General features: G+C 46.0%; 1 protein-coding gene across 4 annotated transcripts in view; it reads right to left on the bottom strand.

The window, feature by feature from the left end:
* LOC135370263 (autism susceptibility gene 2 protein-like) overlaps window positions 1–25,784 on the bottom strand; it is a 215,622-nt gene that overhangs the window by 3,531 nt on the left and 186,307 nt on the right. For 2 of the 4 annotated variants that reach the window (XM_064603971.1, XM_064603975.1), the window contains 10 exons: window positions 19,638–20,625; window positions 16,857–17,125; window positions 15,798–15,991; window positions 14,019–14,069; window positions 13,457–13,561; window positions 11,114–11,143; window positions 8,195–8,423; window positions 3,393–3,467; window positions 3,079–3,231; window positions 1,813–2,107 (listed from right to left, as the gene is read on the bottom strand). In XM_064603971.1, coding sequence (XP_064460041.1) covers window positions 1,813–2,107; window positions 3,079–3,231; window positions 3,393–3,467; window positions 8,195–8,423; window positions 11,114–11,143; window positions 13,457–13,561; window positions 14,019–14,069; window positions 15,798–15,991; window positions 16,857–17,125; window positions 19,638–20,625 — 2,389 coding nt within the window. The remainder of the gene's footprint in view (window positions 1–1,812; window positions 2,108–3,078; window positions 3,232–3,392; window positions 3,468–8,194; window positions 8,424–11,113; window positions 11,144–13,456; window positions 13,562–14,018; window positions 14,070–15,797; window positions 15,992–16,856; window positions 17,126–19,637; window positions 20,626–25,784) is intronic. The other 2 variants (XM_064603972.1, XM_064603973.1) reach the window with 2 other exon arrangements.

Raw genomic sequence — 25,784 nt, 5'->3', positions numbered from 1 at the left:
AAAACAAAAAATAACGTAATTTGCGCACCCCTACTTTAGCACTAAAAATTACAAGAAAACAAAACAATCACGTACAGTCGAACCTCGATATAACGAAACCCACGGGGACTGCAATTTCTTTCGTTGTACCGAATTGAAGGTCACGGATCGCGACCTTTGCGAAGGCGCGTGCTGTACATAAGCGTCGATATACTCCCGCTGCAATGCGGAAAAGTTTCTCGTGAAAAATGACAACAACTACAAATACAGCGCCAAAGTGCACCTACGGTATTTTATTCTTGCGTGAAATAGCCGGTTACACGCGTCTGCGTCGTGCCTAGAAGACGCGGTGTCACGCATTGTTCGTACGCCACCGAAGCCTCCGCAGCTTTCTCCATATCGTGTTGCGATCTCCCGCAAACCTTCTACGTCTATGACAGTGCGCTTTCTGTAAGGCTCTCCGTCGCTACGGCATGTTTGTCCCCGTCAAGAAAATCATCTAGGCCGATTTCGTCACTTACGCCGCCACGCGAACGAAGCGTTTCCCACGCGTGCGATGGCGCCTTGTGCTCTTTTTACTTGGCGGCAACTAGAGTGACTCTAGCTGCAACCAGACAGTTCAAAACAAGCGCGAAAAGGAGAAGCCTCGGAAGAAAATCCCTAACCTTCCAATGACTCAGAATTCCTTTTGTAGGCACCAGTTTCCTCCCGACCCTAATCGCGCGTGTCATCCTTCGCCGCAGGAACAGGACGCTGCTTGCGCCCTTTGTTTTCATGACCCTAAAGTCGGCTTTGGGGTCATAAACCTTATCTCGTTCTTTCGCTGTATCGAGGCGGCGGCTAAAAAGTGTTTCGTTGTAGCGGGCGTTAAAATACATTGATCTCTATGGCTCTCTGCCCGGGAATCCAAATTATTTCGCTCTATCGCGAATTTCGTTATATCGCGTTTCGTTGTAACCAGGTTCGACTGTAATTTGCGCACCCCTAACTTAGCACTAAAAATTACGAGAAAACAAAAAAAGAATCACATAATCTGCGCAGCCTTGTTTTCTTGCGCGGGTATTTGGCACGAGCGTCTCAGCGACAGTGGCGATTGCCCTTCGCAACGCGGTCAGCGCTACCGAAGTTATTGCGGTGTTTTTTGTTTGATCTGCGCAACCTTTCAGGTTACGGTACACAGACGCGATGGACGATAACGTCCCTCGAACTACAAAACGTGGGAAGAAACGCTGGGCAAACACGCCGCGACATACCTTGTGGCACAACATGACAAAGTTCGCGAACATAGTATGCTTTTGGTTGTCAAGGGAGACTAGCGGTGTCTTCCAGCAGCGTCTCGACGGTACTTCACCGGTGTATGAGCGTCAGTGGGCCGGCATTTTGCCTCCCATACTGTCGGCTGTTGCGCAGTATTTGGGTACTTCTTTCGTGTGTGCACAATGCAGTAATAACGTCAATATCGGCTCTAAGGAGGGTTTATATGGCCTGCATACTACAATTTTGAAATTTTGCATCGTTTGAATATCGTAAAGAATGTTTCTGCGCAATTTGAGCACCCCCAACTTTTCAATACAGTCAAACTCCTTTATAGCGAACACCTTTTTAACGAAAATACCACTACAGCAAATTTTTTTGGCTGTCCCCTGAGTTTCGTTGTAAAGGAGTTTGACTGTACTTTTTTTTTTGGGGGGGGGGGAGAAAAAGCGCTCAAATTACGCGAGTAAATACGGTACCTGAATGTTATTAGCAGTTCAAGTCATTCATTCATTTCATTCAGTTCATTCAAGTCAACACCGCAGGAAACGCTGGGAAAGGAGGTCTTGGGAAAGGTACCTTTCCAATTCCTTGGCCTTCTCCAGGGCTGCTTCCCGTTCTTTCCTCTCCTTCTCCTCTGCCAGCTTCCTCTGCTTCTCATTCTCGTGATCCAGTCGTTCCCTCTCGGCCTCCGCCTTCAGACCTCCCCACGCACTGCCGGAGGTGCGTTCGGGGGGTGCGGCACCCTGTACCCCCATTGGTCCTGGAAACGAGGACGACCTGTGGAGTCGGCTCCACGGGTCCTGCCCCACGCTTGCTCCTGCCAGGGCGCCCAGGTCGCGACTAGGAAAGAGGCCGCCTCCTGACAGGCCTGCTGGAGAAATGCGTCGTGTCACCTCGATAACAGCAGGAAATTTCTGACTTTTCAATTACGTACAATACAGAAGACCTTGGGGACTCTGCATCGTGCGCATACAGGGGCTTTCACTCAGGTGGATAATAATAATCATTCAATAATCATCGATAATCATTCAATAATCATCAATAAGTCATTATCGTATTTGCTCGGATAATTTGTGGAACGTTCTCGTAGACTGTGACCAGCTCATAACACATCCCATTCTATTCTCAATCAGTAATAATGGAACCTCTGTATGCAATAAGAGGATAAGTCGAAAAATCCCAAACCGAGAAATGGGGCCTGATTTGATTGTCCGTCCCATTGACGCACATGCATTTCCCGTTTTTTACCCTCCTGTAGCGTGCCAATAAATTGCAATACGGTCCTAAATTCTCTTTGGCATGTACATACTGGTATGTAGATGTCATTGCAGCAAAAATAGTAAAAATGGGATAAGCACACTTATCCCCTTATTGCATACAGAGGTTCAATTAGAGGTTGAAGTTTCAGGGTTTAACCCGATTTCTCCCCGAATTTGCACCCGAATTGAAGGTTGCCTCTTTGGGGTGAAACCCGATTTTTACCCGGCAAATTGCCCTCACTGGGATCTCTGTAGGAATGCACAAACTTACTTATTTGGCAGGAAACGCAGTTACATCACCGTTTGTACCAAACCACTATACTTAGTTTGAGTAACTGAGCCCGATTTCTCCTCGAATTTAGCATACTGGAAGTTTTTTTCACACGAATTCACATGAATTTAGTGCCCATATTTATTTACCCGATTTTTACCCCCCGAATTTAGAAAAAAATATTTCCCGAAAACTTCAGGCTCTAATTATCATCACTATGCTCTAAGGTTAGGCATAACCAAGTGCAGCTTCTCACAGTGCAGACTCCCTAGTTTGTAAAAAGCAATCCGTAAACTCAGTGAAACGACGTACCAAGGCCTCCGAGACTGCCGTAAGAATTTGCAGATGCCACACCAAAGCCAGGGTAACCAGGCCGTGCGAAAGGCGACATGCCAGGGGGCAGCACCCGGGATGATGCGGTGCGGTTCAGGGAACTGCTCGATGTGGAAGGCAACCTTGTCATTCCTGCGGACGAAAGGTGTTTGTTTGATGAGTGAAAGGACCAAAGCTCTCGGTGATTGGAGGGCGACAGTTCCCCTTCGCACTTTCCATTTCATCAGAAGACAGTGACATCCAGTTTTTATTGCATTTGCTAAAAAATATTGCTGCTTGTGTCTTGTTCTTACCTATATGACTGGGGTTAGGAGTGAGAAAGTTGCCATGGGGTGATGTATCAAAGTGAGGCCTTGTGTGACTGGATGCTGGAAGAAAAAGAGCGCAATGATTATGTGGCACTTTCGGAGACACTGCAAGTGCGTCGCGCTAATCTCGGTGCACATCTAACACACACATAGTTGTTGACTCTACTTGTTGTTATTGTAGACCTTCGCTGACTCGGTATATTCCAGAAATCAGTAAAATTCCAGAATGTTTGATGAAGTGATTAAGCACTATAAAACTGTATTCGTTTCAGAAAACTTGCTTTCACAACAGAACCAGAACTGTACAAATGACCACTAAAAAAAATCGCTGATCGTCGCGATGAATGTCTGCTTGGCGTTCACATTTGACCTTGACTTCCATTCCACTCTCAACGCTTTGCACTGCTTGACCTGTGCCCCAAGCAGCGCAACATGTTGGCACAATATTGGACCAATATCGGCAATACCTGCCCAATATTGTGCCAATATTGGTCCAACATTGTGCCAACATGTTGTGCTGCTCGAGATCTTTGCACTGATTCAGGAACTCGCGCTATCAGAGGCCGAAGCTGTAGGGAGCCAGACAACGAGATGTAAAGAGCACTTGATAGCAGTCTGCCCAGCCCTCCCCTCACAGTATGAGGAGCATGTGGGGAACTCCACTCCACTGTAGTACAGGTTGAATGGTAGAACATGACAACTTTAACGGCGCCAGGCACGGGAAATGGTTTAACAAGCAGGCGGGATCACAAAGGGGCTGGCGAGTGCCATGGGGAGATTGCTTGTAGAATGGCAGCGCAGCCTCGGAGCAGGTACAAGCCCAGTATCCTGCGGATGACTGGGTTTTTTCTTCCTTTAATGTTCGCTGACTACATTTTGGGGTATTGGAACTCCGTCCCGAACAGCTTTCGAGATAAGCGAGGACAAACAGGTGGCAAGTACTGCAGCTCGTTCCATGGCGTAAGAAACGTTCGACCTGATCGATTTTTGACGGACTCAAGTTAATGAGGTTCTACAGTATAGAACAAGTGCACCAGCCTTACAAGCCACCGCAACCACTTGAAGAAAGCTCGTAATATAGCCAAAGGGTCCCATAACAAATAATATGTTTGAAACTACTGCTCAGGAAATAGTAAAAATGTGACAAAAGATGTACATTTCCAAGTGTCTGTTTCAAAGGTTCTGTGCATGGGCATTTCTAAGGAATACAAAAATTTAAGGCATACTTTTCTCAATATCATACCTTCTAGTAACGAGTATTGAGCGAGGAAAGCTTTATTTAGCTCTTCCTGTTGTGTTCTCCAGCCTTGCAATCTAGATTAGCAGCATAGCTGCAATGGTATCCTCCAGTTTCCCATACAAATGCTGATTTTATTACTATTACTATCTCTATCCAGATTTTACTGGAAGCAGTTTTCTGGGCAAAATGTACAGCCTTAAAAATGCATACTCAAAGAAACCTAAAACAACCAGCATTTACAGCACCATATTTGAGACAAACAGTGGCAGAATGAACTACATAAATCTATCATTCCCATTAACAGCAGGAGAGAGTTGTGGTGATACTTGCGTTTCATTTTGTTAATAATCTGGAAGAGATTAATTGAATTCATTCATCACACAGAGATCATACAGAGAACCGACAGGTCTTTGTAAACGTGAATGATTGCGGTGTGCAGATATAGAACTTTGGGACGAAGAACGTCAACAAATCACGTCACTTAACAACCTTTTTCAGACTGCTGGGAGCCACAAAATCGGGCAAAAACTCGTTTTTTTTCCAAAACCACTACTCTGCATAGCCACAAGGGATTCACAGCCATTTACAATAATAGGTCTGCTCCACTGCAAACAAACACGAGAAAGTCGTTACAGGCAAATTACTGCAAACGCAGCTTCAACAAGCTTGTTACTGTCAGCGTTATCAACGTTATCATCAGCACCACGGCCATTGCGAACAAGAGGGGCACGACAGCTCGACGTGCCTTCGACTCTGCTGGAGGCTGGCGCTGACATTTCTCCTGACCATATTAGACATTTCCTCAGCATTAAAGCGCAAAGCTCTGGCATTCTGTCACCAGGTGATTACCAGGTGAAAATGAGAGTATGTACGGTATTCTACGACCCGAGCAGCGCATTGCCAATATGCGGCCAAGATGTTGTGCTGGTAGAAGTGCGAGGGTGCAGGCGAGCTGGTACACTGTAAAAACGACAATAAAAACCAGAGACACGGAACAGAAAAAGACAACACGACACGTTCTCAAACACAGCAACCCATTTAATGAACAGACCTACACTCCCAGACCGGCCTCGGTGGCTCAGTCGGCAGCGTGTTCGCCTTCTGATCCCGAGATCGCGGGTTCGAACCCGGCCGAGGACGCCAGCAACTTGGTGGCAGGGTACAAGTTGCTTAGACACGCCGTCTTCCGCGAGGGACGTTAAATACAGGGTGCCGTGTGATGAGCTTTCATCGCACATTAAAGAACCCTCAGGTGGGCAAAAGCAATCCACAGACCGACCGCTGTGGCGTCGCTCATGATCTCAGTTGTCTCGCGACGTAAACCCCCAATTATTATTATTATTATACCTACACTCCCAATAACCTCCGGATGGGTTTCCCCCTTTCCACCCATCCGGAGGTTATTGGGAGTGTAGGTCTGTTCATTAAATGGGTTGCCGTGTTTGAGAACGTGTCGTGTTGTCTTTTTCTGTTCCGTGTCTCTGGTTTTTATTGTCGTTTTTATTATGTTGTGCTGCTTGGGGATGGAATAGTGACAAGGTTTTCAGTAGGGACATGCAAACATTTGAGTCCTCGAATTTGAATCGAATGTCAATCGCTCGAAGTATTCGATTCGTGAATCGAGTACCCAATGTTTGGTTTTCCGAACATTCGACCGTTCGCCGAATACGAACGACACCTCCCCCGAAAGTGGGCTTCACCTAATGCCTCCCTGCATGAGGTGAAGCCTGCTTTACAAAATTGCCAGTGCTGCAGCACCAACAAAGGTGGATTATTTAGCTTAAGATAACGTCAGCCCAAGTTTATTGTGTATATACTTCGCCTGAGGACGGGGCGGTGACCCTCCCACATGCACTGTGGCAGTGCCGGCGGGTGATTTCAATATGATCTGTGGAAGGTTCCCTTTAAAAAGTTAAGGCTCCTAAATAATGCATTTCAGCAATGTAAAATTCCTCAGCAAATAAGCTGGAGGACATTCACGGCAAAGCTGAGGCAGGACGCCAATTTGTTTGTTTCACAACTGACCCATGAATGTTCAGAAACTATTGCAGCCCCATCTGTGTAACATGACACTGGCTGACACGAAATTTTGAAATCAAGGCAATTACCCCAGTAAGTACTCATCTGAAAAGCAGGAAACACTATCCTGTAACAGTAAAGGGTAGGGGCTCCCCACAGAAAAATTGCGTGTCTCTCTTGTGACAGTTAATGCCAGAAAAATTGCACTGAAGAAATGGGCTAGAAATTGCAAACTGTTTATGCAAAAAGCATGTATTGTAGACTTTGTATGACTATTCGATATTCGATTCGGCATTTTTTTCCCCACTCGATTCAATATTCGATTCGACTTCAAATATTCGGATTCGCACACCCCTAGTTTTCAGGTGCAATCATGAAGGTGCAGCTATTGCTGTGGTTGACAAGAAGGCTCCCTCGTGACATTAACATGCTTCTGCCAGCTTTCTACCATTCACACAGCAGCGTAATAGTTCCAGAAGTGCCAATTTGCTGTTCTTTGTACACCACCAAAGACAATGTAGTTGTATACAGCATTGATGCACCTGAGGTTATGCTACAGAAGTGGTAAATATCAACGTTATGATAATGAATGTGTATTGCTGTCACATCAATGTCCAGGATGACAGCCACCATCATGTCTTCCTCACTTCACATTGAGGACAATACTGACATTGTCTGTATTGCAAAGTCCACTGGCAGAATGCATTTGAAAGGGGTGCAGCTGAGCAGGCTCCACAACGCTCCTCCTCCACTGCCTACATGCAAGCTTCTGCACATGTGCTGTGTCACTGTGGCCAGCGCCAAAACTGTCCCGAAATAATTACGTCTCAAACGCATCATTTGTGGCGGCTCTTTGAGTGTCGAGGCAGCCAAACAGCCAAAAATCAGGCGAACACAAGCTCGAAAGTGTATAAAGCATCAAGCGGTTCCAAAATACTGTAAGACCCTAATTATTCGCAAATTTGGCACTTTGAAACTTTGCAAATCTTAATGGTATACAAAACTGTCCAGGAGGACTTGACACTTTGAAAAATATGCAAGGACAGCAAACTTTATATTCACCACTGGTTGTGCAGGTTACTAGTAAGGATTTGAACTCCTTTACAGCACAAGCATTCGCAATGTCACATTTATATGTGCTACGGGCAACGCCAGAGTTATCACGGATTAAGCCAACTTTATCGTACCGAATTCGCTAAATTTAGTCGCTGCGGATATGTACAGTCAAACTCCTTTACAACGAAACTCAGGGGACAGCAAAAAAAAAAAATTCACAGTAAAGGTATTTTCGTTAAAAAGGATGTCCATTATTGGACCTTTAGGGCTCCGGCGGGACCGCAAAAAAATTTGCTGTAGTGGTATTTTCGTTAAAAAGGTGTTCGCTATAAAGGAGTTTGACTGTACCCGATTATCCCAAAATTGAGGCAGCGAAATTAAAGCGTCTTACAGCATTGGACGTGAAGATACACACCGATTCCACAAAAAAAAAAAAATGTAGCATGGTGTAGAGGCAATTGCTGCGCCTTACCTCCTGCTGCACCGAGAAGCGCCGACGGGAAGGGACTAAGATCGTGGGGCCTCGGTAGAGAAGAATAAAGGTGGTTTGGTGGCCGCAGGAGGTCGTTCTTGCCAGGAAGAGTAGGGGGTGCCACACCACCCATGCCACCTGGCTTGTGTCCGTCCACCTGCTGCTTTTGTTGGTGATTATATATCTCCCAAGCAATTCGTACATGCATCGCGCACCAACGACCGGATTTCTGCAAGGAAAGAACCAACGTTCGTGACACGCACTTTCGTCAACGGGACAGGATCGCAAGTACGGTAGAACCTCGATGATACGATCACGGATGATACGAATTCTTTTCCCAAGTAGTACAGTTCGGATGACATGAAATCAGGGATCGGAACCGGTATTTTTTTCGGTCCGGTTTCGGGTTCGGGTTCAGGCATATTGGTTCGGTTCGAGGTTTAGCTCCACTGAACCGAAATTATCAGCTTGAACTGGTTCAGGTATATCAGTTCGGTGCGGGTTCGGGTTTGGCTGAGGGAGAACCCCCCCCCCCCTCCGCACGTACACAGACAAAAAAAATTGGTCAGCGGTCGGGACATTTACAGGGATTGGAACCGTTACTTTTTCGGTCCCGGTTTAACCGGTTCATGGGCAGTAATTTTGCTACATGAAAGCGTGCTTACGCTTGAGAAAGGTGCGAGATAACCATTTCAGGTGAGTCAAGAAAAAAGGTCGCTCAGTAGTACAATTATTTCACCTCTGAACCAATTCCCGAACCAGTAACCATATGAATTTTTTTTCGGTTCAGTTCCGGTTCGATTTGGGACAAGCAAAAAAATTGTTCTGGTTCGGTTCGGTTCGGGTTCGTCAGAAAATAAAGTTTTTTTTCCGGTTTTCGGTTCGGGTTCAGTTCCAGTTCCGATCCCTGATATGAATGAGCCAAGGAGGTGACAGATGTCGTCCCCCCATGGAGCATGCGCCCCAGTCATGCTCCTCCTCCTTCTACGAATGAGCGGGGAGGGAGGTGCTCAGCATAAACTCGTCTCATTGGTTTAGAGGGAGGACCCCCACGCATCAAAAGTAAACAATTACTCATCGAACTTTGGTCCGTGAAAGTGTCTTTGCAAACGCAAAGCCTCGGTGGATGATACAAACAGGCGAGACATTTTGCCTTGTCAACGCTGGTGTTGACGATGGTGGTGGAAGCACCGCAACTGGGACTTTCAGATAGTGATATCCCGTAACAAGTAAGACGGTATTCTCCTGTGCCGGCGCCGGAAACAATGCCTTCTGTGACTCGGCTACGGAACCTTCAATCCATATCAGAGCACACCGCATGTGCCGGTTTTTATGCGCATCCACGGGACGATATCGCAGGAGAGATAACATTAAAAGATTGAAACTAAGTACTCTAATTTTGAGTAGAGAGGAAACGCATAGCAAGTGTACCATTTCCTGCACTTTAGTGCGCTCACACGCTTAATTTCTGATCGTACAAATTTTGGATGTACAAATATTTTCCACGAACCCGAGAGACTCGTATCACCGAGATTCTACTGTACCACCTGATTTTACCCGTTTCACAGCTCCTGAAACCACACCTGGATTTTACCTCCCGATGTTCGAGAAAAACATGGAACCCATAAAATTACCGTTCTACCGAGCACCTATACGGCCGCCACACTAAAATTTTGCGTCGTTCGAACACCGTAACAAACGTTTCCGCGCAATTTGCGAAACGCCCACTTTTCCGAGCCTGAGTGAACGGCATGCCGGTCTTTTGATTTTAATTCTGAGTGATTCCGCTTTCATCTACTACAGTCATAACGTGTGGGATTCAAGTCACTATTGTTGTTGTACAGTCAACCCTCAATTTGTGAACCACCTCGGTTTCCCGAAATATTGTATATAAATCGAGGGATTCATAAATCGAAAATTCCGTTAAGTGAGTACTATCGAGCAAACAAACAGTATTTGCGATTTGGGATTATGTTTATAATGCAATATACTGTGTAATTTCGCTTTCAACTATGCCTTCTGCTGTTATCGCATTCACACTCTGTTTGTTATGCAATACTAAATTGTTTTAGTTTTGCTTTGGACCATGCCTTGCGCTGTGTCAATCTTAGAAAGAAGAGATGTCAGCACATTCGCACTCGAGTGGTCTCAGATTTCCTCCGGGATTTTTAACCTCCGTTTATTAATCTCCGGGTGACAGCGGCCACTTTATTAATGAATTGAGGTCAGGAACACTTGCTCGCCCCTTGTGTGACCCCGGGAAACCCTTTGTTGTTCGTATTTCCAGGGGTTAAGAACCGAGGGTGAAATACCTGGAAAAAGTTTTGTCCATTCAGGCGTTATTCACAAGACCACGCGGAGTAATCCCTTTGAAGGTTTCTGTTGACCTGAGAATGATCCGTTCATAAATTGAGGGCAAAAACGCTGGACAACTCCTAGTTGGTTCCCAGAAATTCCGTTCATTATTCGAATATCGAGGTTCATTAAACGAGGAGAAAATGCATGTAAAAAGTTTGGTTCCTCGTGCTCGTGTTCATAAAACGAGGGAGTTCATAAATCGAAGGTTCATATATCGAGGGTTGACTGTATGTCACAAAGAAATTAATCTCAATATTTTTTCCTCGTCCAAATACGTCCGCCAATACGCTTTGCCTCCCTGACGTTTGTACCACATGCCTCCCTGACTCCACCATTTGTAGCATGAACCGATGACTATGTCGTACCGCTCGACGGACGCAGTTACAGTTTTGCTTTTCTAAGGTTCCCGAATGGGGTAGATATCGGCAATGTAACACTCTGCCCCATGCCTCAGTGTGGCACACGTTCCCCTACTTCATGCGGCATTCGAACTAGAATTTGAACTCCCCACCTTGTTACATAAAAACTCAAAAATACATGTTACAATGTCTGAATGCTTACCATTGTCTTGTTCTTTACAAGTGGATTCATCTGCAAGTAAAAAAAAAAAACATGTCTCAGCAGGATGTTTCTGTGCCCCAACAAGAAATTGCAGAAGCACAATAAAAAAAAAAGGGCAATAGTAGAATTAGGGGTCCCTTCGATTTGGCTGCACTACCTGCACTCATGACGCACAATTCCACAAAGAACGGGGGTACAACACCGTTGAATACCGAAAAGAACGAGAAATGGGTACACATCACGTGGACGTTTGCGCTGATGGAACTTTGACTTGCGGCAGTTGTTATGCCCATTTCACCATCGTCGGCGTCATCGGCGCGAACAAAAACAACTAATAAATGGCACGAAACTGCAACCCACTGTCATCGGCATCAACGAAAGCAAATCAGACTTCCAAAGTGGCCAGCAGTACGCGTGTTCGTGTGCGAAAACAGGCGGGAAGAGGCCCGTGCGCCGGTTTCGAAACGGCGTCGGCGTACCGAAAATTACCGCGGCGGCGTCGCACATGCCTGCCGCTCCTTTTACGGAGTGCCTACAGCACCTGACAACCGCAGTAACTAACGAAAGCTCGCGTGAGGACAACGGAGAGGGGAAGGTTTCTCCTCCTCTTCTTCTTCTTCGTGGTGAGGGGGAAAGACATGTGCCAGAAAGCTTTCGTCGCCCAGAGATCTTCGTTAAACAGAGGCGACCAAACGAATGTATTTCGTTAAATCTAGCGCGAAAATACACTGGCATGTATGAGTAGGGCCTGACTTTTTCGGGTTTTATTTTTGGCCAAATTCGGGGGGGCAAATATCGGGTGAGATTTTTCGTTCGAAAATTCGGGTGTATTCGGGTTAAATCCCGTTACGGCACTATTCTGTCGTCAGGAATTCGGGTGTACAGTGAACTCCCGTTAAGACGAACACGAGGGGACCGCGGAAATTTGTTCGTCTTATCAGAAGTTCATCTTAACAGAAGGACACAAAAGTGTCATAGAAAATGTCAAAGCCAGAGTAGCAATTGTGAAACGGCATATTGGCAACATGGCAGCATACAATAGCTTACTTCCTGCCAGTTTGGCCACCTACTGAAGCGTTATTAAGCCGCTGGTTGCCCACTGCTGCGCACGCGGATAGAATGGGCCCTAATAGCACGCGAATGGCAGTTCCCCCGGAGACTGCACGCGAATTGCGCAATCGCACGTGCGCATGTCAACGTATTCCGAATGCCTGCACATCAAAAGACACCACAAAGTTTGGGTTTCATGTTATGGTGCACTTGCTTGCTAAACGCTCGTGCTCCCCGGTTGACGGCCAATGCGCGTGACGGAATGAGCGCGCAAATTTTGAAAAATAGCTATAATGATCGCTATGTGCAGATCAAGACTGAGCCCCAAACGACCACAGAGTGTTTCTGCGTGGCGGGTGTGGTGGAAGCTGAGCCCCAAAGGTGCCGTGTGCACAGAATCACGTGCCTTCCTCGCTTCCGTGCGTGCGGCGAAGCCCGTTTACAGGCGCCGCGGGCGCCGGAAAAGTTTGGGTTATCCGAAGTGCCCGCGGTGTCTGTTCGTGTTAAGCGGATTTTTTTTACATGGCGTCTATGGGAAAACAAACAAATGTCCGTAACTTGTTCGGCATAACCGGAAATTCGGCTTAAGCGAGTTCGGCTTAACGGGAGCCCACTGTATTCGGGTGATTTTTTTTTTTTTGTTTAATAAAAATTTGTCTTAACATGGAACTAATGTTTAGCAATGTTATCAAACTTTATTTTAATGCCCGCTTACGAGTGTGCCAGGCGACCCGGATGTTTTCGGGTAGATTCGGGTTAAACCCGAATTTTACAAATTTCGTTCGGGGGGGGGGGGGGGGGGTAAATATAGGGCGGATACGGGTTTAACCCTAAAAAGTCAGGCCCTATGTACGAGCGACGGGAATTCTTCGTTAAACAGAGGGTTGTCGGCCCAGGACGCATACTAACCCCCCCCTGTCCCCCACTCCTTCCTGCTGTCCTCTCTCCACCTGTCCACGTCTGTACGCCACTCATAGCCACAATTGAAGCAACTGCGGTGCTAACACGGAATTTTAAAAAAATTTAAAAACGGAGGATTTCGTTAAGTCAACGTTCGTTATTGCGAGGTTCAACTGTATTTGCACAGCTCTACAGGTTTTCCCGGCGATTTTAATCCGAGTGCCAGCTAAATTAATCCACGCCCCCATAAAGTTTGCATGGCACGTAGATTAATTTAGCTGGCACTTGGATTAAAATCGCCGGGAAAACCTGTAGTTTTGTTAACTCTGCTGGCCGTGTCTGCTGGTGACTATTCATGGGTGAAGACAAAAGGTTGGTTCAAACATACTGTACCTTTGGCTGAAATGCAGCTAAGTGCCCGGGAGCAACAAACGGGGTTGCGTTGGACACTCCAGGATTTAGCAATGGAGAAAGACCGGTATAGCCTGGTAGGCCCAGCTAGAAAAGAAGACATCAACACGTTGCTTATTTTCACATACAAAATACATGATGGCCCATCTATCCACATGTATATAGGGCCTGACTTTTTAGGGTTAAACCCGCATCCGCCCGATATTTACCCCCCGAACGAAATCTGTAAAATTCGGGTTTAACCCGAATCTACCCGAAAACATCCGGGTAGCGTGGCACGCTCGTAAGCGTGCATTAAAATAAAGTTTGATAACATTGCTAAACATTAGTTCCGTGTTAAGACAAATTTTTATTAAACAAAAAAAAATCACCCGAATACACCCGAATTCCTGACGACAGAATATGCCATAACGGGATTTAACCCGAATACACCCGAATTTTCGAATGAAAAATATCTCCCGATATTTACCCCCCGAATTTTGCCAAAAATAAAACCCAAAAAAGTCAGGCCCTACATATATAATGCCGATCTACGCCGACGTACCGCGTTTCTGGGGTAGAAAGGTGAGTCCAGCTTCGGATGGAATTTGTCGTACTGCAAAAAAGAATGCCATTTAGCTTTAGGCAAACTGCGACAGGTACAGTCAAAATAGCAAACTAAAATTTTGCCCCAAAGACTGGTAAGTGCAAGCAAGTTCCTCAAATCTGCATTAACATTACTGCAACCACTCACTACATCTTGCCCTCAGTTTCCCTTCACATTACTTAAAGAGGCACTAAAATGCAAAAACAACTTGCTCTCAAATGAAAGTCTGTGTTTCAATTAGTAGAGTGCAAGCAAAATTAGTAGGGGTGTGCAAATCCGAATATTTTAAGTCGAATCAAATATAGAAACAAATTAGGGAAAAAATTCCGAATACCAAATCGAATATCGAATATTTTGTGCAAAATTTACAACATTTGACTTTCGCACTAAAAGTTTCCATTTTGTAGCCCATGGCTTTAGTGTAATTTTTCTGGCATTAACTGTCACAAGAGAGACATGCAATTCTTCTGTTTAAAGCCCCTACTCTCTAATTTTACATGAGAGTGTTTCCTACACTTACTGGAGTGGTTACCTTCATTTCAAAATTTTGTCAGGCAGTAGCATGTTATACGGATGAGGCTGTAATTGTTTCAGACAACCACAGGCCATTTGTGAAACAAACGAATTGGCATCCTGCCTCAGCTTAGCCATGAACACCTTTTAGTTTCTTTGCACTCGTCCTAGGAAGTTGCATTACTGAAGTTTTAGATGTAAAGGACATCTTTAAGACACCCTTCTTGTAGTCATTATTCGAGAGTCCTAACTTTTTAAAGGTAACCTCACAGACATCAAATCAAAGTCCCTCGTCGGCACCGCTAAACTGCTTGTGGGAGGGGCGCCGCCCCTTCTACAGACGATGTCTACAAAACTAACTTTGGATAACGTTATCGTAAACTAAACACCGTCCGACCTGTGTTGGTCCTGCAGCAAGGGCAATTTCGTAAAGGAGGCTTCACCTCATGCACGGAAGCATCAGGTGAAGCCCACTTTCGGGTTGTGTCGCTCATATTCGTGGAATAGTCGAATATTCGAAAAATCGAATATTGGATATTCGATTCGCGAATCGAATAGTTCGAGCGTTTGATATTCGATTCGAATTCGAGAATTCGAATATTCGCACACCCCTAAAAATTAGTTCACACAGCACTACCGTTTAGGAGAAAAACGCCAATGGAAACAGAGCCGTATTTGGCAGCAACGAATGGTATCCCCAGGAGGCAAGGATTGGCGGCATCCAATCAGACAGCGGGGGAAGCGCGTGAATACCTATCGTGGGCTCGTGGATTTGGAACCGGTCCAATCGTAGTGTTCCGTATATGCGCTGCATATGACACATTGATATGCATATGATACATGCATTATGATAACAAGTAAGAAATTAAGACAGCGTGCAACATAATTTGAAGTGAACTTGTTTTTGCATCTTAGTGCCCCTTTAAAGCACGTATCAAGCAAAAAGTGTAAGCAACTTTGATCATTTCCAGTGAGGCACACAGATTTTCAACAAAATTACAGCAAAGAATTGGCCTGAGGTTTTGCCTTCTCTCAGTAGAGTTCAAGATATTGAAATGGTAAAAAGTACAAAAATGAAGCATCTCAAAACTCTGTGCAGAGTCGGCACTCCATCGGGTGATGGAAATTGAACATACAGCAAAACACCGCATGCAAGAACTGTCAGAAAGACATATGTACCTTGGTAGTCCCTTGCATGCACAAGTTACATAAAGCTTGGCTTACTATGTGCTGGGCCCCAGGGGGAACTAAGGAACCTCCGAGAGAGGGAGGAAGGAATGGACTGTGCTGATGCATGTGCTGATGTTGATGATGATGCTGATGAAGTTCTGTCCGCATGTAGGGCGGAGGAGGAATATTTATAGACCTATCTTGCGAAGCAAGAAACCGCGTATCTAGTTCTCGTAACAGGTCCCGGTCTGGAAAAAAAAAAAAAGGCAAGTGAGCATCAATGAAAAGTGTTTTCAAAGCTCACAGTATGAAACCCTAAAGAAAGAAGACCCTAAAAGCTTATCATAATCTGTTCAACAAATACTTGTCGTACCCACTGCATACCACTTCACGACTGCCCTGCACAACAATTTCGCAGTTTTGCAGTGAAAAATAACGCTACATTTCTGCACTACAGAGCAGTGCATATGACCACCAAAACAGCACAACGGGTGCAGTCATGACGCAATATCACGGCTGTGGTAGTGTGCGTAGTACTGTGGTACACCTTCTGACTACAGTATTTACTTGCACAAAAAAGGGCACCCCAACTTTGTTTGCTGAAATGTTGGTGGTCTTTTTTATATACATGCATATATAGGGTGTTTCACCGAACGTAAAAACAAAAAATTATTAGAAAATCTACTTCTCTGAGCACTATGGGATCAGTGATATTTATCTCGGGGCAGAGATTTTGCAGTGACTTCTAAGCACTTTTATCAAATTGAATTTTCCCAATTCATCTCCAAGGTTTGGCAAGTGAACCTCATGGGTTCTTCTTTCGTTTTCTTTTTGCAAAAACAGGAATAGCCCATCAGTTTTACCCCATTGCATTGTAAGATACATTCTTTAATGCTTCGGTAATTGGCTGAAAAAAAAAAGTTAAAAATGTCTGTAAGAGACACGCAAATGGTAATTCAAGCGGTGGGACTGGTAATTTGAGGGTCCATTATCTACGTGCACATGGCAAAGAACGCGACAGTCTAATGCTTATATATGTTTCAGTTCTGCTTGTCTTAGTGAAACGAGCAATATATATATCGTAATATATGATATTGTAATGCAAATCCATACCACGAAAGTGATACTTGCTTGGTAAAAGTGGCGTCTCCGCAACGAATCCTGCAGGCCCAGAGGAAAGACCAATGTTTGGTGAGGCCAAGGATGGTGCTGGAGGAGGCATGGGGGGAGGAGCAAACATTGGATGAAGCTGCGGATGGGAGGAGAAAGGGTGGTTGCTAGGTAGGGAGGTGGGAAGAGGTGGTGGTGGAGTAGGCCTATGATGGACAGGAGGGGTAAGGTGGGGACCGTTGGCACTGGCAACGTAGCTGTTGGCACTGGGGCTGCAAAAAGAAGTGGTGACATACTGTCAGGTACGGTTTGTACATTTCCTACCCAACCCCCCTATAACTAGGGCCTGATTTTTTAGGGTTAAACCTGTATCCGCCCGATATTTACCCCCCGGAACGAAATCTGTAAAATTCGGGTTTAACCCGAATCTACCCGAAAACATCCGGGACGCGTGGCACACTCGTAAGCGTGCATTAAAATAAAGTTTGATAACATTAGTTCCACGTTAAGACAAATTTTTATTAAACAAAAAAAAATCACCCGAATACACCCGAATTCCTGACGACAGAATATGCCGTAACGGGATTTAACCCGAATACACCCGAATTTTCGAATGAAAAATATCACCCGATATTTACCCCCCGAATTTGGCAAAAAATAAAACCCGAAAAAGTCAGGCCCTACCTATAACCAGCCTATAACTAGAGGTGCGCGGGGGTTATGTCCGCGGACCCGTGCTACATCCTGGTTTGCAGATGAAAATGCGACGTTTCGAAATCCGACGTGGCGCGGATAGATCTACGGTATCTGCATTTTATCTGCAAATAAGCACTAGTGTGTCTGTGTGTATACATCCACTAGGTGGACCCATAATTGAGCGTACGCGCTGAAGAGAGTGTGGTATACATAGGGCCTAACTTTTTCGGGTTTTATTTTTGGCCAAATTCGGGGGGTAAATATCGGGTGATATTTTTCATTTGAAAATTCGGGTGTATTCGGGTTAAATCCCGTTACGGCATATTCTGTCGTCAGAAATTCTGGTGTATTCGGGTGATTTTTTTTTTGTTCAATAAAAATTTGTCTTATCATGGAACTAATGTTTAGCAATGTTATCAAACTTTATTTTAATGCACGCTTACGAGTGTGCCACGCGACCGGGTTTTTTTCGGGTAGATTCGGGTTAAACCCGAATTTTACAGATTTCGTTCGGGGGGTAAATATCGGGCGGATACGGGTTTAACCCTAAAAAGTCAGGCCCTAGGTATACATTGCAGTAACTCCCCCCCTCCCCCAAATCTACATCGTTAACAAAAAATGAATGCATATACACAAGGATTTTACTGTCATATACACTGTATTCTGTTCTGCAGAGGTGTCTGGTATCGCGTGCTTCTTAAGAATTCTCCAAAATGATGCCGAAGCGTGTCACGCTTTATTCATTTTTTTCAACAAGTGTGGACGACACCTTAAATCTGAGTGGCTTACATGCTGAGAAGTGAAAATGTTTGTGAAATAACATTTCCATCATGTGGATTTTTTTCCCCACGATACAATGACTGCGGATGTGCTCGATATCCGTGCGGGTGCAGATGCTGATACTGTCAACGTTATCCGTGCACGCCTCCACCTATAACCACCTTATGACCACCAACGCACCCTACAACTGCGATAACCACCCTATAAATTTCTGCGAAGGGGCTGGTGCAGGAATAATAAAATACCCAAACACAATTTTTTTTTTTTTAATTTAATCACAGTGCCTTTTTTAACTTCATCATCCCACAAGGCACACGTTGCTCGGTTGATCTTAAAGGAGCACTGTGGTGACCGCCAAATTTTTATTTTTATTTTCATCATGCGAGGATCGGGTCTGTCGTCCGCGGCTGTTTTCTCCAGCAGTTTTCGTAAATTGGATTGCGCAGTTACAATCCGTGGCAGAGCAGAAATATTTTGCATGGTGGCTGCTGATGGACAGATTGACGAATGGGACGGGGTTTCGAGCCCGGTTTTATGTCACCACACTGCTCCTTTAAGGTAAAAAATGTGCCAACTGCACACTTATAATGAAATATATGCTACTTCGACATCTATAGACAAGACCAGGCTTGATTCCGTGATGCCTCGCGAGGGGTTCTGTGTCCTTAGCCAGCAATCGCTTCGTACAATAACTTCTTCCAACATATTGTTCAAAGAGTAAAAACTATTGTTGTACGACGTATATCCTTGCATGATGTGTGGCTACGTTAACTGTGGACTTATGTTTCATGAAAAGAACGCAAAATGGGCTTTCAGTTGTGAGGTTTTATGGAGGTTTGCAGAAATGTCTGTTCCGTTCATTGCTTCATTAAGTAACTTTTAGTGTGTTGTCCTCTGTGAAGATGTCACGGGGAAGGTGTGAGTGGCCCTCCCCATGGCACAAAATATGCTAGCAGTTCAGAGTTTTGTTCCACCAAGTACATAATGATTCCACGGATTCAAGACAAGACTCGCTGACTATGTTGTGCCATATCTCAAGGAGGATGTCTACCAGATCTACCAGAATATCTACCAGAATGTTCCAGGAGGAACTGATGTTTGTGCATGAAGAGAGTGATGCCACCACAGTCTAAGCCCAAGAAAAATGCTGGCCACCACCATTTGCCCCCGTTTCCAGACACCCCCAACAAGTAAATCTAGTGCTTCCGCTGGGAAAGTGGGACAAAAACTCTCCTCCCATGGCCCAGTTAACACCGGAGTGCCTTCAGAGGGTACCAGCGTACTTATAAGAAAGAATACACCGCTCACCTGACCCAGGGCTTGGAAAACACCAAGCTCGTAAGACTATTGGTGGTGCCCCCAGGAAAACTGGCAGCAGCACAGCATGGCGTAGTCGCTGTGCCCAAGGAACCCAACGCGGGCGTGTTGTTCCTGGAGCTGCTCCGCCCGCCTTCTTTCACCTGCAGCGACTGGCTCAGCTGGCTGAGGCTCGAGAGGCTGCTGTTGGAATGCGAACTCCCGAGGCTCGGCGTCGGAGTGGTCGGCTGCGTCGTCTGCGACGAAGACGTGGCCAGGTACCCCTGCGGAGGAGACGCCCTGCTCAGGGAGAAGGGGAAGAGCGGCGCCGGCGCCGGGGCCCCCGCGGCCGGGGTGACGGGCTTGGACACGGAACTGCCCGCGCTACCACAGTTGGTCGTGTGCACCAGGTGGCTGGCGAGCAGGGGAGACGGTGACGAACTGTTTGTGAACAAACTGCCGTTGCGCAGTGACACTCCGCTGCTTGTAGTCACCACGGGGGCACTGCTGGGGATTGGAGTTCGATTGCTGTCCGCACCAGCGGAGGATATTGGAGTCCGACCAAAGTCTGCACTACTACTGGAAATAGGTTGAGTCCGACTAAAGTCCCTCGCTATGGAACAGTTTGAATTGCTGCCGTTTAGAGCGTCCGTCGGTAGAAATGGGGGCTGGGAGAGCAGCTCCGAGACTATGCTCGGCTGCGTGCTGGGCGGAGGCACCTGCGGGGGGTCCGGGGTGGGCCTCCGCGGCTCCGGGCGCTGCGAGCCGCTCACCACGAGGGCGGCGGCACTGGCCGAAGGGGAAGATGGCGCGCTCGTCGTGATCGGGGGCGCGCTGGACGTGGCTGTCAGGGCCACGGCGGCGGGGGCCTGTGGCTCCAGGGGCCACGAGGGCCCATTTGCCACGGGTGATGGGGGCCCTCTGCTGCTTGGACTAGAGCATGCGTTGGTCACGCACTGAGCAGCCGGACTGCTGGTCGTCTTTAGGCTCGGCGGCCGCCCTTGGAGAAAAGGACAAAATGGCTCCTGTTAGAAATCATCGTAGCTACGACACACTTTACACATTTGATGCTTTTCACGATGCTTATTTAAATTTAAATTTAATTTGAATTTAAATTAAATTAAATTTAAAATTAAATTAAACTAAATTTAAAATTAAATTAAATTAAATTTAAAATTAAATTAAATTAAATTTAAAATTAAATTAATTTAAATTTACTGCAAACAAACGGAATGCCGTAAAACCCTTATTGTTCACGAGACCTTACGTTTCGCGAATTTCTGGAATCGCAAAATTTGGAGGTCTATGGAGATGCAAAAATGTCTGGCCAGATTTTTCACTTCGAAAACTATGCAGGAATTGCAAGCCTTGCCTTCACTGTTTGCTGAACATGTGCAACGTGCTAACTAGCAACTCTTGGGCTCACTGCGAAGTTAGCCAATTAAGATACGAATTTTGGCATCCACAATTCGTGAAACATACTGGCCTTGAATGTGTGCCCTGTGCCTGGTTCGCAAAAAAAAAAAAAAATTGCCGTCACGAAGTTATAGAGCTTTAGAGTATTATGCGGGTACAGCTCGCATCAATGCTAACTTGTGCTCCGCTCCAGCCTGCAAAGCCGCAAGAGAGAGCCCCCCTGGCAGCAAACAACGCCTTCATAACGATGGTCATCCCCCTCTAACTGGAATGAGATGACCCAAACACCCTCCACCATTATTTCTACTAAGCACCAGGAGGGTACTAAACACGAAGGCCAGAATGGCATTCAAGTTCACTCTGATGCGAGCTGTACAAAGAACCTCTCCGTGATTGCTCAGTCATGAAATTTAGTAAGAGAAAAAAAAAAAAAACTCAGCAGACCTAATCATTTAATTTAGGCCACTTTGAGGACAGAACTGTGATTGAAACAACCTGACTTTTTTGGAGGGGGGTATCCTTTACGTGAAACCAAAAATTTTCGTAACCTATTGCATGGTGTTTGTGACAAAATAAAGTTTATGACTCTCACAACCAGGTGCACGCACACAGACCCAGGTGTGTGTATGGGACTGCAGGTAAGAGAGTGTGAGCACGCTCTCTTCACTTCACCAGGTGGCAGTCACCAAGGGGAAGCACGACTTCACTAGTTTTCATTCCAGTCTGACGCAAGTATGTACGTAATAGATGCCTCGACATTCAGCACTTGTTCATCACTCTGCTGTGGACATGTGGCAGCAATGCTTGCAGTTCTTTCTCTGTTGGTTTTTCTTCCCTTAACTCTTTTTTTCTTCTTTTGTTAGTTAAAATTGACAAGTACACCTGTAGACATCTGTGTAACTACATCAGTGACACCTGACTCACGAAAGCAGCAATTTACTAATCTATTTATTCTATTCAAGATCAAGCATAACTTCATCTTTCAAAATCTCAATTACAGATCTTGTAGGCATCGTGCAGCTTTGGATGCATTCTGGTTATAATCGAGCATGAGAATGTGACTGTTTCCATACGGTGCGACCAAGGCACAGATTATACCTGTCAGCAGTTCCTTTCTTCTGCATGCTTTGGCACAGAAGCACAGACACAACAAACAGATTCTACAACAAACCTGAATTCATTCACCATCACGGTTAGATCAAATAGAAGAAAACATGAAGACGTACGCTGTGCTGGATGAGGCAATTAAACATAGTAGGACAAACACAGCACGAGCCTTACAATGACCTTGAAAAGAGGGTAGCAAGCATGTGTAGTTAGCACACTTGACTGACAATCAAAAGGTAAACCTTCGTGTTCTTATCTGTCTTGAGGGATGTGTTGTGTTCATCGGTTTGTGAGTTCCAGCCCTTTTTATTTCAATCCATACCCCACTTGCATCCGACGTTGCTTCAAGAACCTCATGCACTTTCAACAGTTTTGACCAGTCCGTTTTCAGGTAGAAACACTTGCAGAGCAAGAAGTATTTCCTCCCAAGCAAGACCGCCACAGAGAGAGAGAAGGGAACGCTCTCTCCAAATTGTGGTAACACGAGAGGGGGAGAGAAGTTGCCCTTCAGGGAGGTGTGTCCGAGAAGCCGACCAAAACAAAAGGATAACAGCAGGCAGACACAGGTCGAGCCAAATTGCAGGGAAAGCCAACGCCGTTCCCCCGGCAAAATGACGGCGTTGCTGCCTCCTTCGGAGCACCTAATCACCGCTCTTACGGCGATCAAATCACCGCGAGGAAACGGCGCAACCGTTCATCATGCGCGCTTTTAACACCCTCCAGACGAGATAATGGGGCCGAGGAGAGAAGGCCTCCATCTGCGGGTACCGAGGAAGAGGGATATCGCCCTTTTCAACGTGACCGAACGATCGGGCAACCGTCAACGCCACCTAGATAAAGAGAGTCCGCTTTGTGTCTCCTCTCACTGCTTCGTGGACATGTCGGGATGTCGTCTGCTTCATCCAATCTCAGCAGACGATCTCAAATAGGTGGCTACCGGTGGCTGCCCATGCGGCTGATGGCGGCTCGTTTCCATAGCAACAGCCGCCCAAAGCACGGTCGCGATTGGCGGACCCGTAATGACTACGTAACTAGTAACTCGTTTAGACGACTATGCTTTGCCCGTCTGGCCAACGTTGTGCAGAGTCGCGATGTCGTCTGCTTCAGCCAATCGCCGCAGACGATTTCAACGCGGGTGGCTACCAGCGGCTGCTCACGCGGCTGACAGCGGCTCGTCTCCATAGTAACGGCCGCCAAAAACTCGCTCTGCGATTGGCGGACCCTTAATGACTACGTCACGTCGTTTAAGCGAATGGGCCTTGCGTTTCTAGGCAACGTTGTGTGGAGCCGCGATGTCGTCCGCAAACAATTTCAACACAGGCGCTCGTTCCCATAGTAACGGCCGCCGAAAACACGATCGCGATAGGTGGACTCTGAATGACTGCGTCACACCAGGCTTCGTTTACTCTAGGTGGCGTTGCAGTGCGTCCGCTTACCGGAAAGACACATCGGACAGTTCACAACAAGCCGCGTGTAAGCCACAGCACTCTCACAGCGTTGAAAGCAGCTGCTCATAAAAACGGTCCGGCGGCTGCACGCATACTGCACTGGGGGGGGGCGTGGGGGATAGTTTATCGTTGCCAGCACCATTTTATTGCGCGGCGATAACGATGCTTTTACGACGTCTGTCGGTGGGGGGAACTCACATTTTTATGAGGAGAGGTAAAAATAAATCTATTAGCGGACGCGACAAGGCGGCGATCTCAGCAAAGCGCCCTCCCCCCCCCCCCCCCTTCCCGACTAAATGTGATCTCGTCGAATGTCATTTCCGAAAACAAACAGTACTCCAGAGGGAAAGAATAAAATAAAACTGCTGTGCCACACACGCTCCTGGGCTCGGCGTTCTTATTATCTTGATGGTGTACATTAGAGTCCGCGACGGTGCGACGCGCTCCGCATACACAGTGCCTCCGAGTTGAAGCAGTGTTCGCTGTTTGGCTCAATTTACGACGCCGACCACGTTTGGAATCCATGTCACGGAGGAGAGCAGGCCAGCGGAGGACTCATTTCGAAAGAGAACTGGGGGGAAAAAGGTGGACTCCGAGGAAAGTCTCCAAATAACACTAGTGCGCGTAGTGGAGAAGTTGCCGGACAATAACAAGTACAGGGTTACCCAGCACAAAGTACGGGGTCTGTAATGAAGACAGGGTTAGTAACCTGAGAGTTTAGGGCTAAGCTATACTTTAAAGGAAGTTTTGTGTGCTAGAACTTTATACAGGGTGTTTTGTAATACATATTCTGCTGCACAATGTTCATAAAAAAAAAGATATTAAAGCAGCGCAGATGTCGGTTTTGCAGGCCGATTACTGTAAACGTGTTTTTATTCGCGATGTATTAATTTTCGCGAATCGCATTCGGGAAGTTATTCGCGAGTATCTAATTTCGCGATTCCAGGTCTGCTTCCTTTCGCGGGATCAACGTCAGACTGCGTTCGCGAGTGCAATTTTTCGCGAATTTTTGGCGGTCGCGAAATTCGCGAACATTAATACATCGCGAATAAAAATACGTTTACGGTATATGGCCAAGCGGGCATTCTCTCTGGAGGAGAGTATGTTAATTTTTACTGTTCACCATTTGTTAACATTTGTTATTCTTATTTGTTATTGTTGTATGTCAACTGTTAACGTTTCAATTAGAGTTTTTGGGAAATGTGTGACAGCACCATCGAAGCCAGTCATTATTTAGGGCCACCATATTGAAGAAAATTCCAGAACGGGCACGTACTTTGACGTACCCGTCCCCAAAATCGCCAAAATTGTGAAACCAAGCGAAAAGAACATCCGGTATAAATACTGCCACGTGTAAGTCATCGTGAAAATTAAAGGACCGTTTCCCAACATTTCTAATCGCATATCGCATGCTGAGCCTCGTTTGTGTATAAGACCTCGCGTAGTTTTGTAGCAACCTACACCTTTGCGTTACGATATATTTACTTGGCTGCTTTGAAACGATTTCGAAGCGGATTATGTATAGAGTATTGAATGTAATGTAAGGGAGTCAGTGCCTAGTCAACCCACATGGCTTTTTTGCCCTGATTTCCAACACCTTGAGTGTGAAATAAAATTATCTATCTATCATTACGCTCTTTTCTTGTACCACTTTCAGCAAATATGCTCTCCAGAGTTATCTGCAAAGCCCCAACGATTTCCCTGGAGCTCAAGATAAGGGCGGAATAGAGTATTGACAATGTACAGGAACATGTCGTTAATTTTCCACGGTTCATTGTAGCAAACCTGGAAGACGAAAGTTTTTGACACGATTTTGTAGCGCTCCATATATCACTGGGGTCGGCGTCTGTCGTGCCACCGGTATTATTTTACGAAGTAGAGACACCGTACCTCGTCTTTGGGTAACCCTGTAGATTATGTGCAGATTATGTGCGAGCATGACGAATTTAGACCCATAAAAAAAAAGATTCACAAATTTTTCGACAGTGATGGAAATGGATGAAAGCGGTTGAGATAGTAGCACCCACCCCAAAGCTAAAGATCGTCTGCGCCGTGCAATCGCAAGAAGCAATGTTATACTTCTTAGGTAGGTTATATTTCTTGCTGGACTACGGCTTGACGAATTGGGCAATCAAGGACCGCATCCTTTGCTACAGACGACGATGGGGTTGACGTGCGGCGTCCCGTG

This window comes from Ornithodoros turicata, chromosome 10 (assembly GCF_037126465.1).
Source record: "Ornithodoros turicata isolate Travis chromosome 10, ASM3712646v1, whole genome shotgun sequence".
NCBI classification, from domain to species: Eukaryota; Metazoa; Arthropoda; class Arachnida; order Ixodida; family Argasidae; genus Ornithodoros; species Ornithodoros turicata.
Note: the sequence above shows the minus strand (reverse complement) of the source record. Positions and strands in the feature narration are given on the sequence as shown.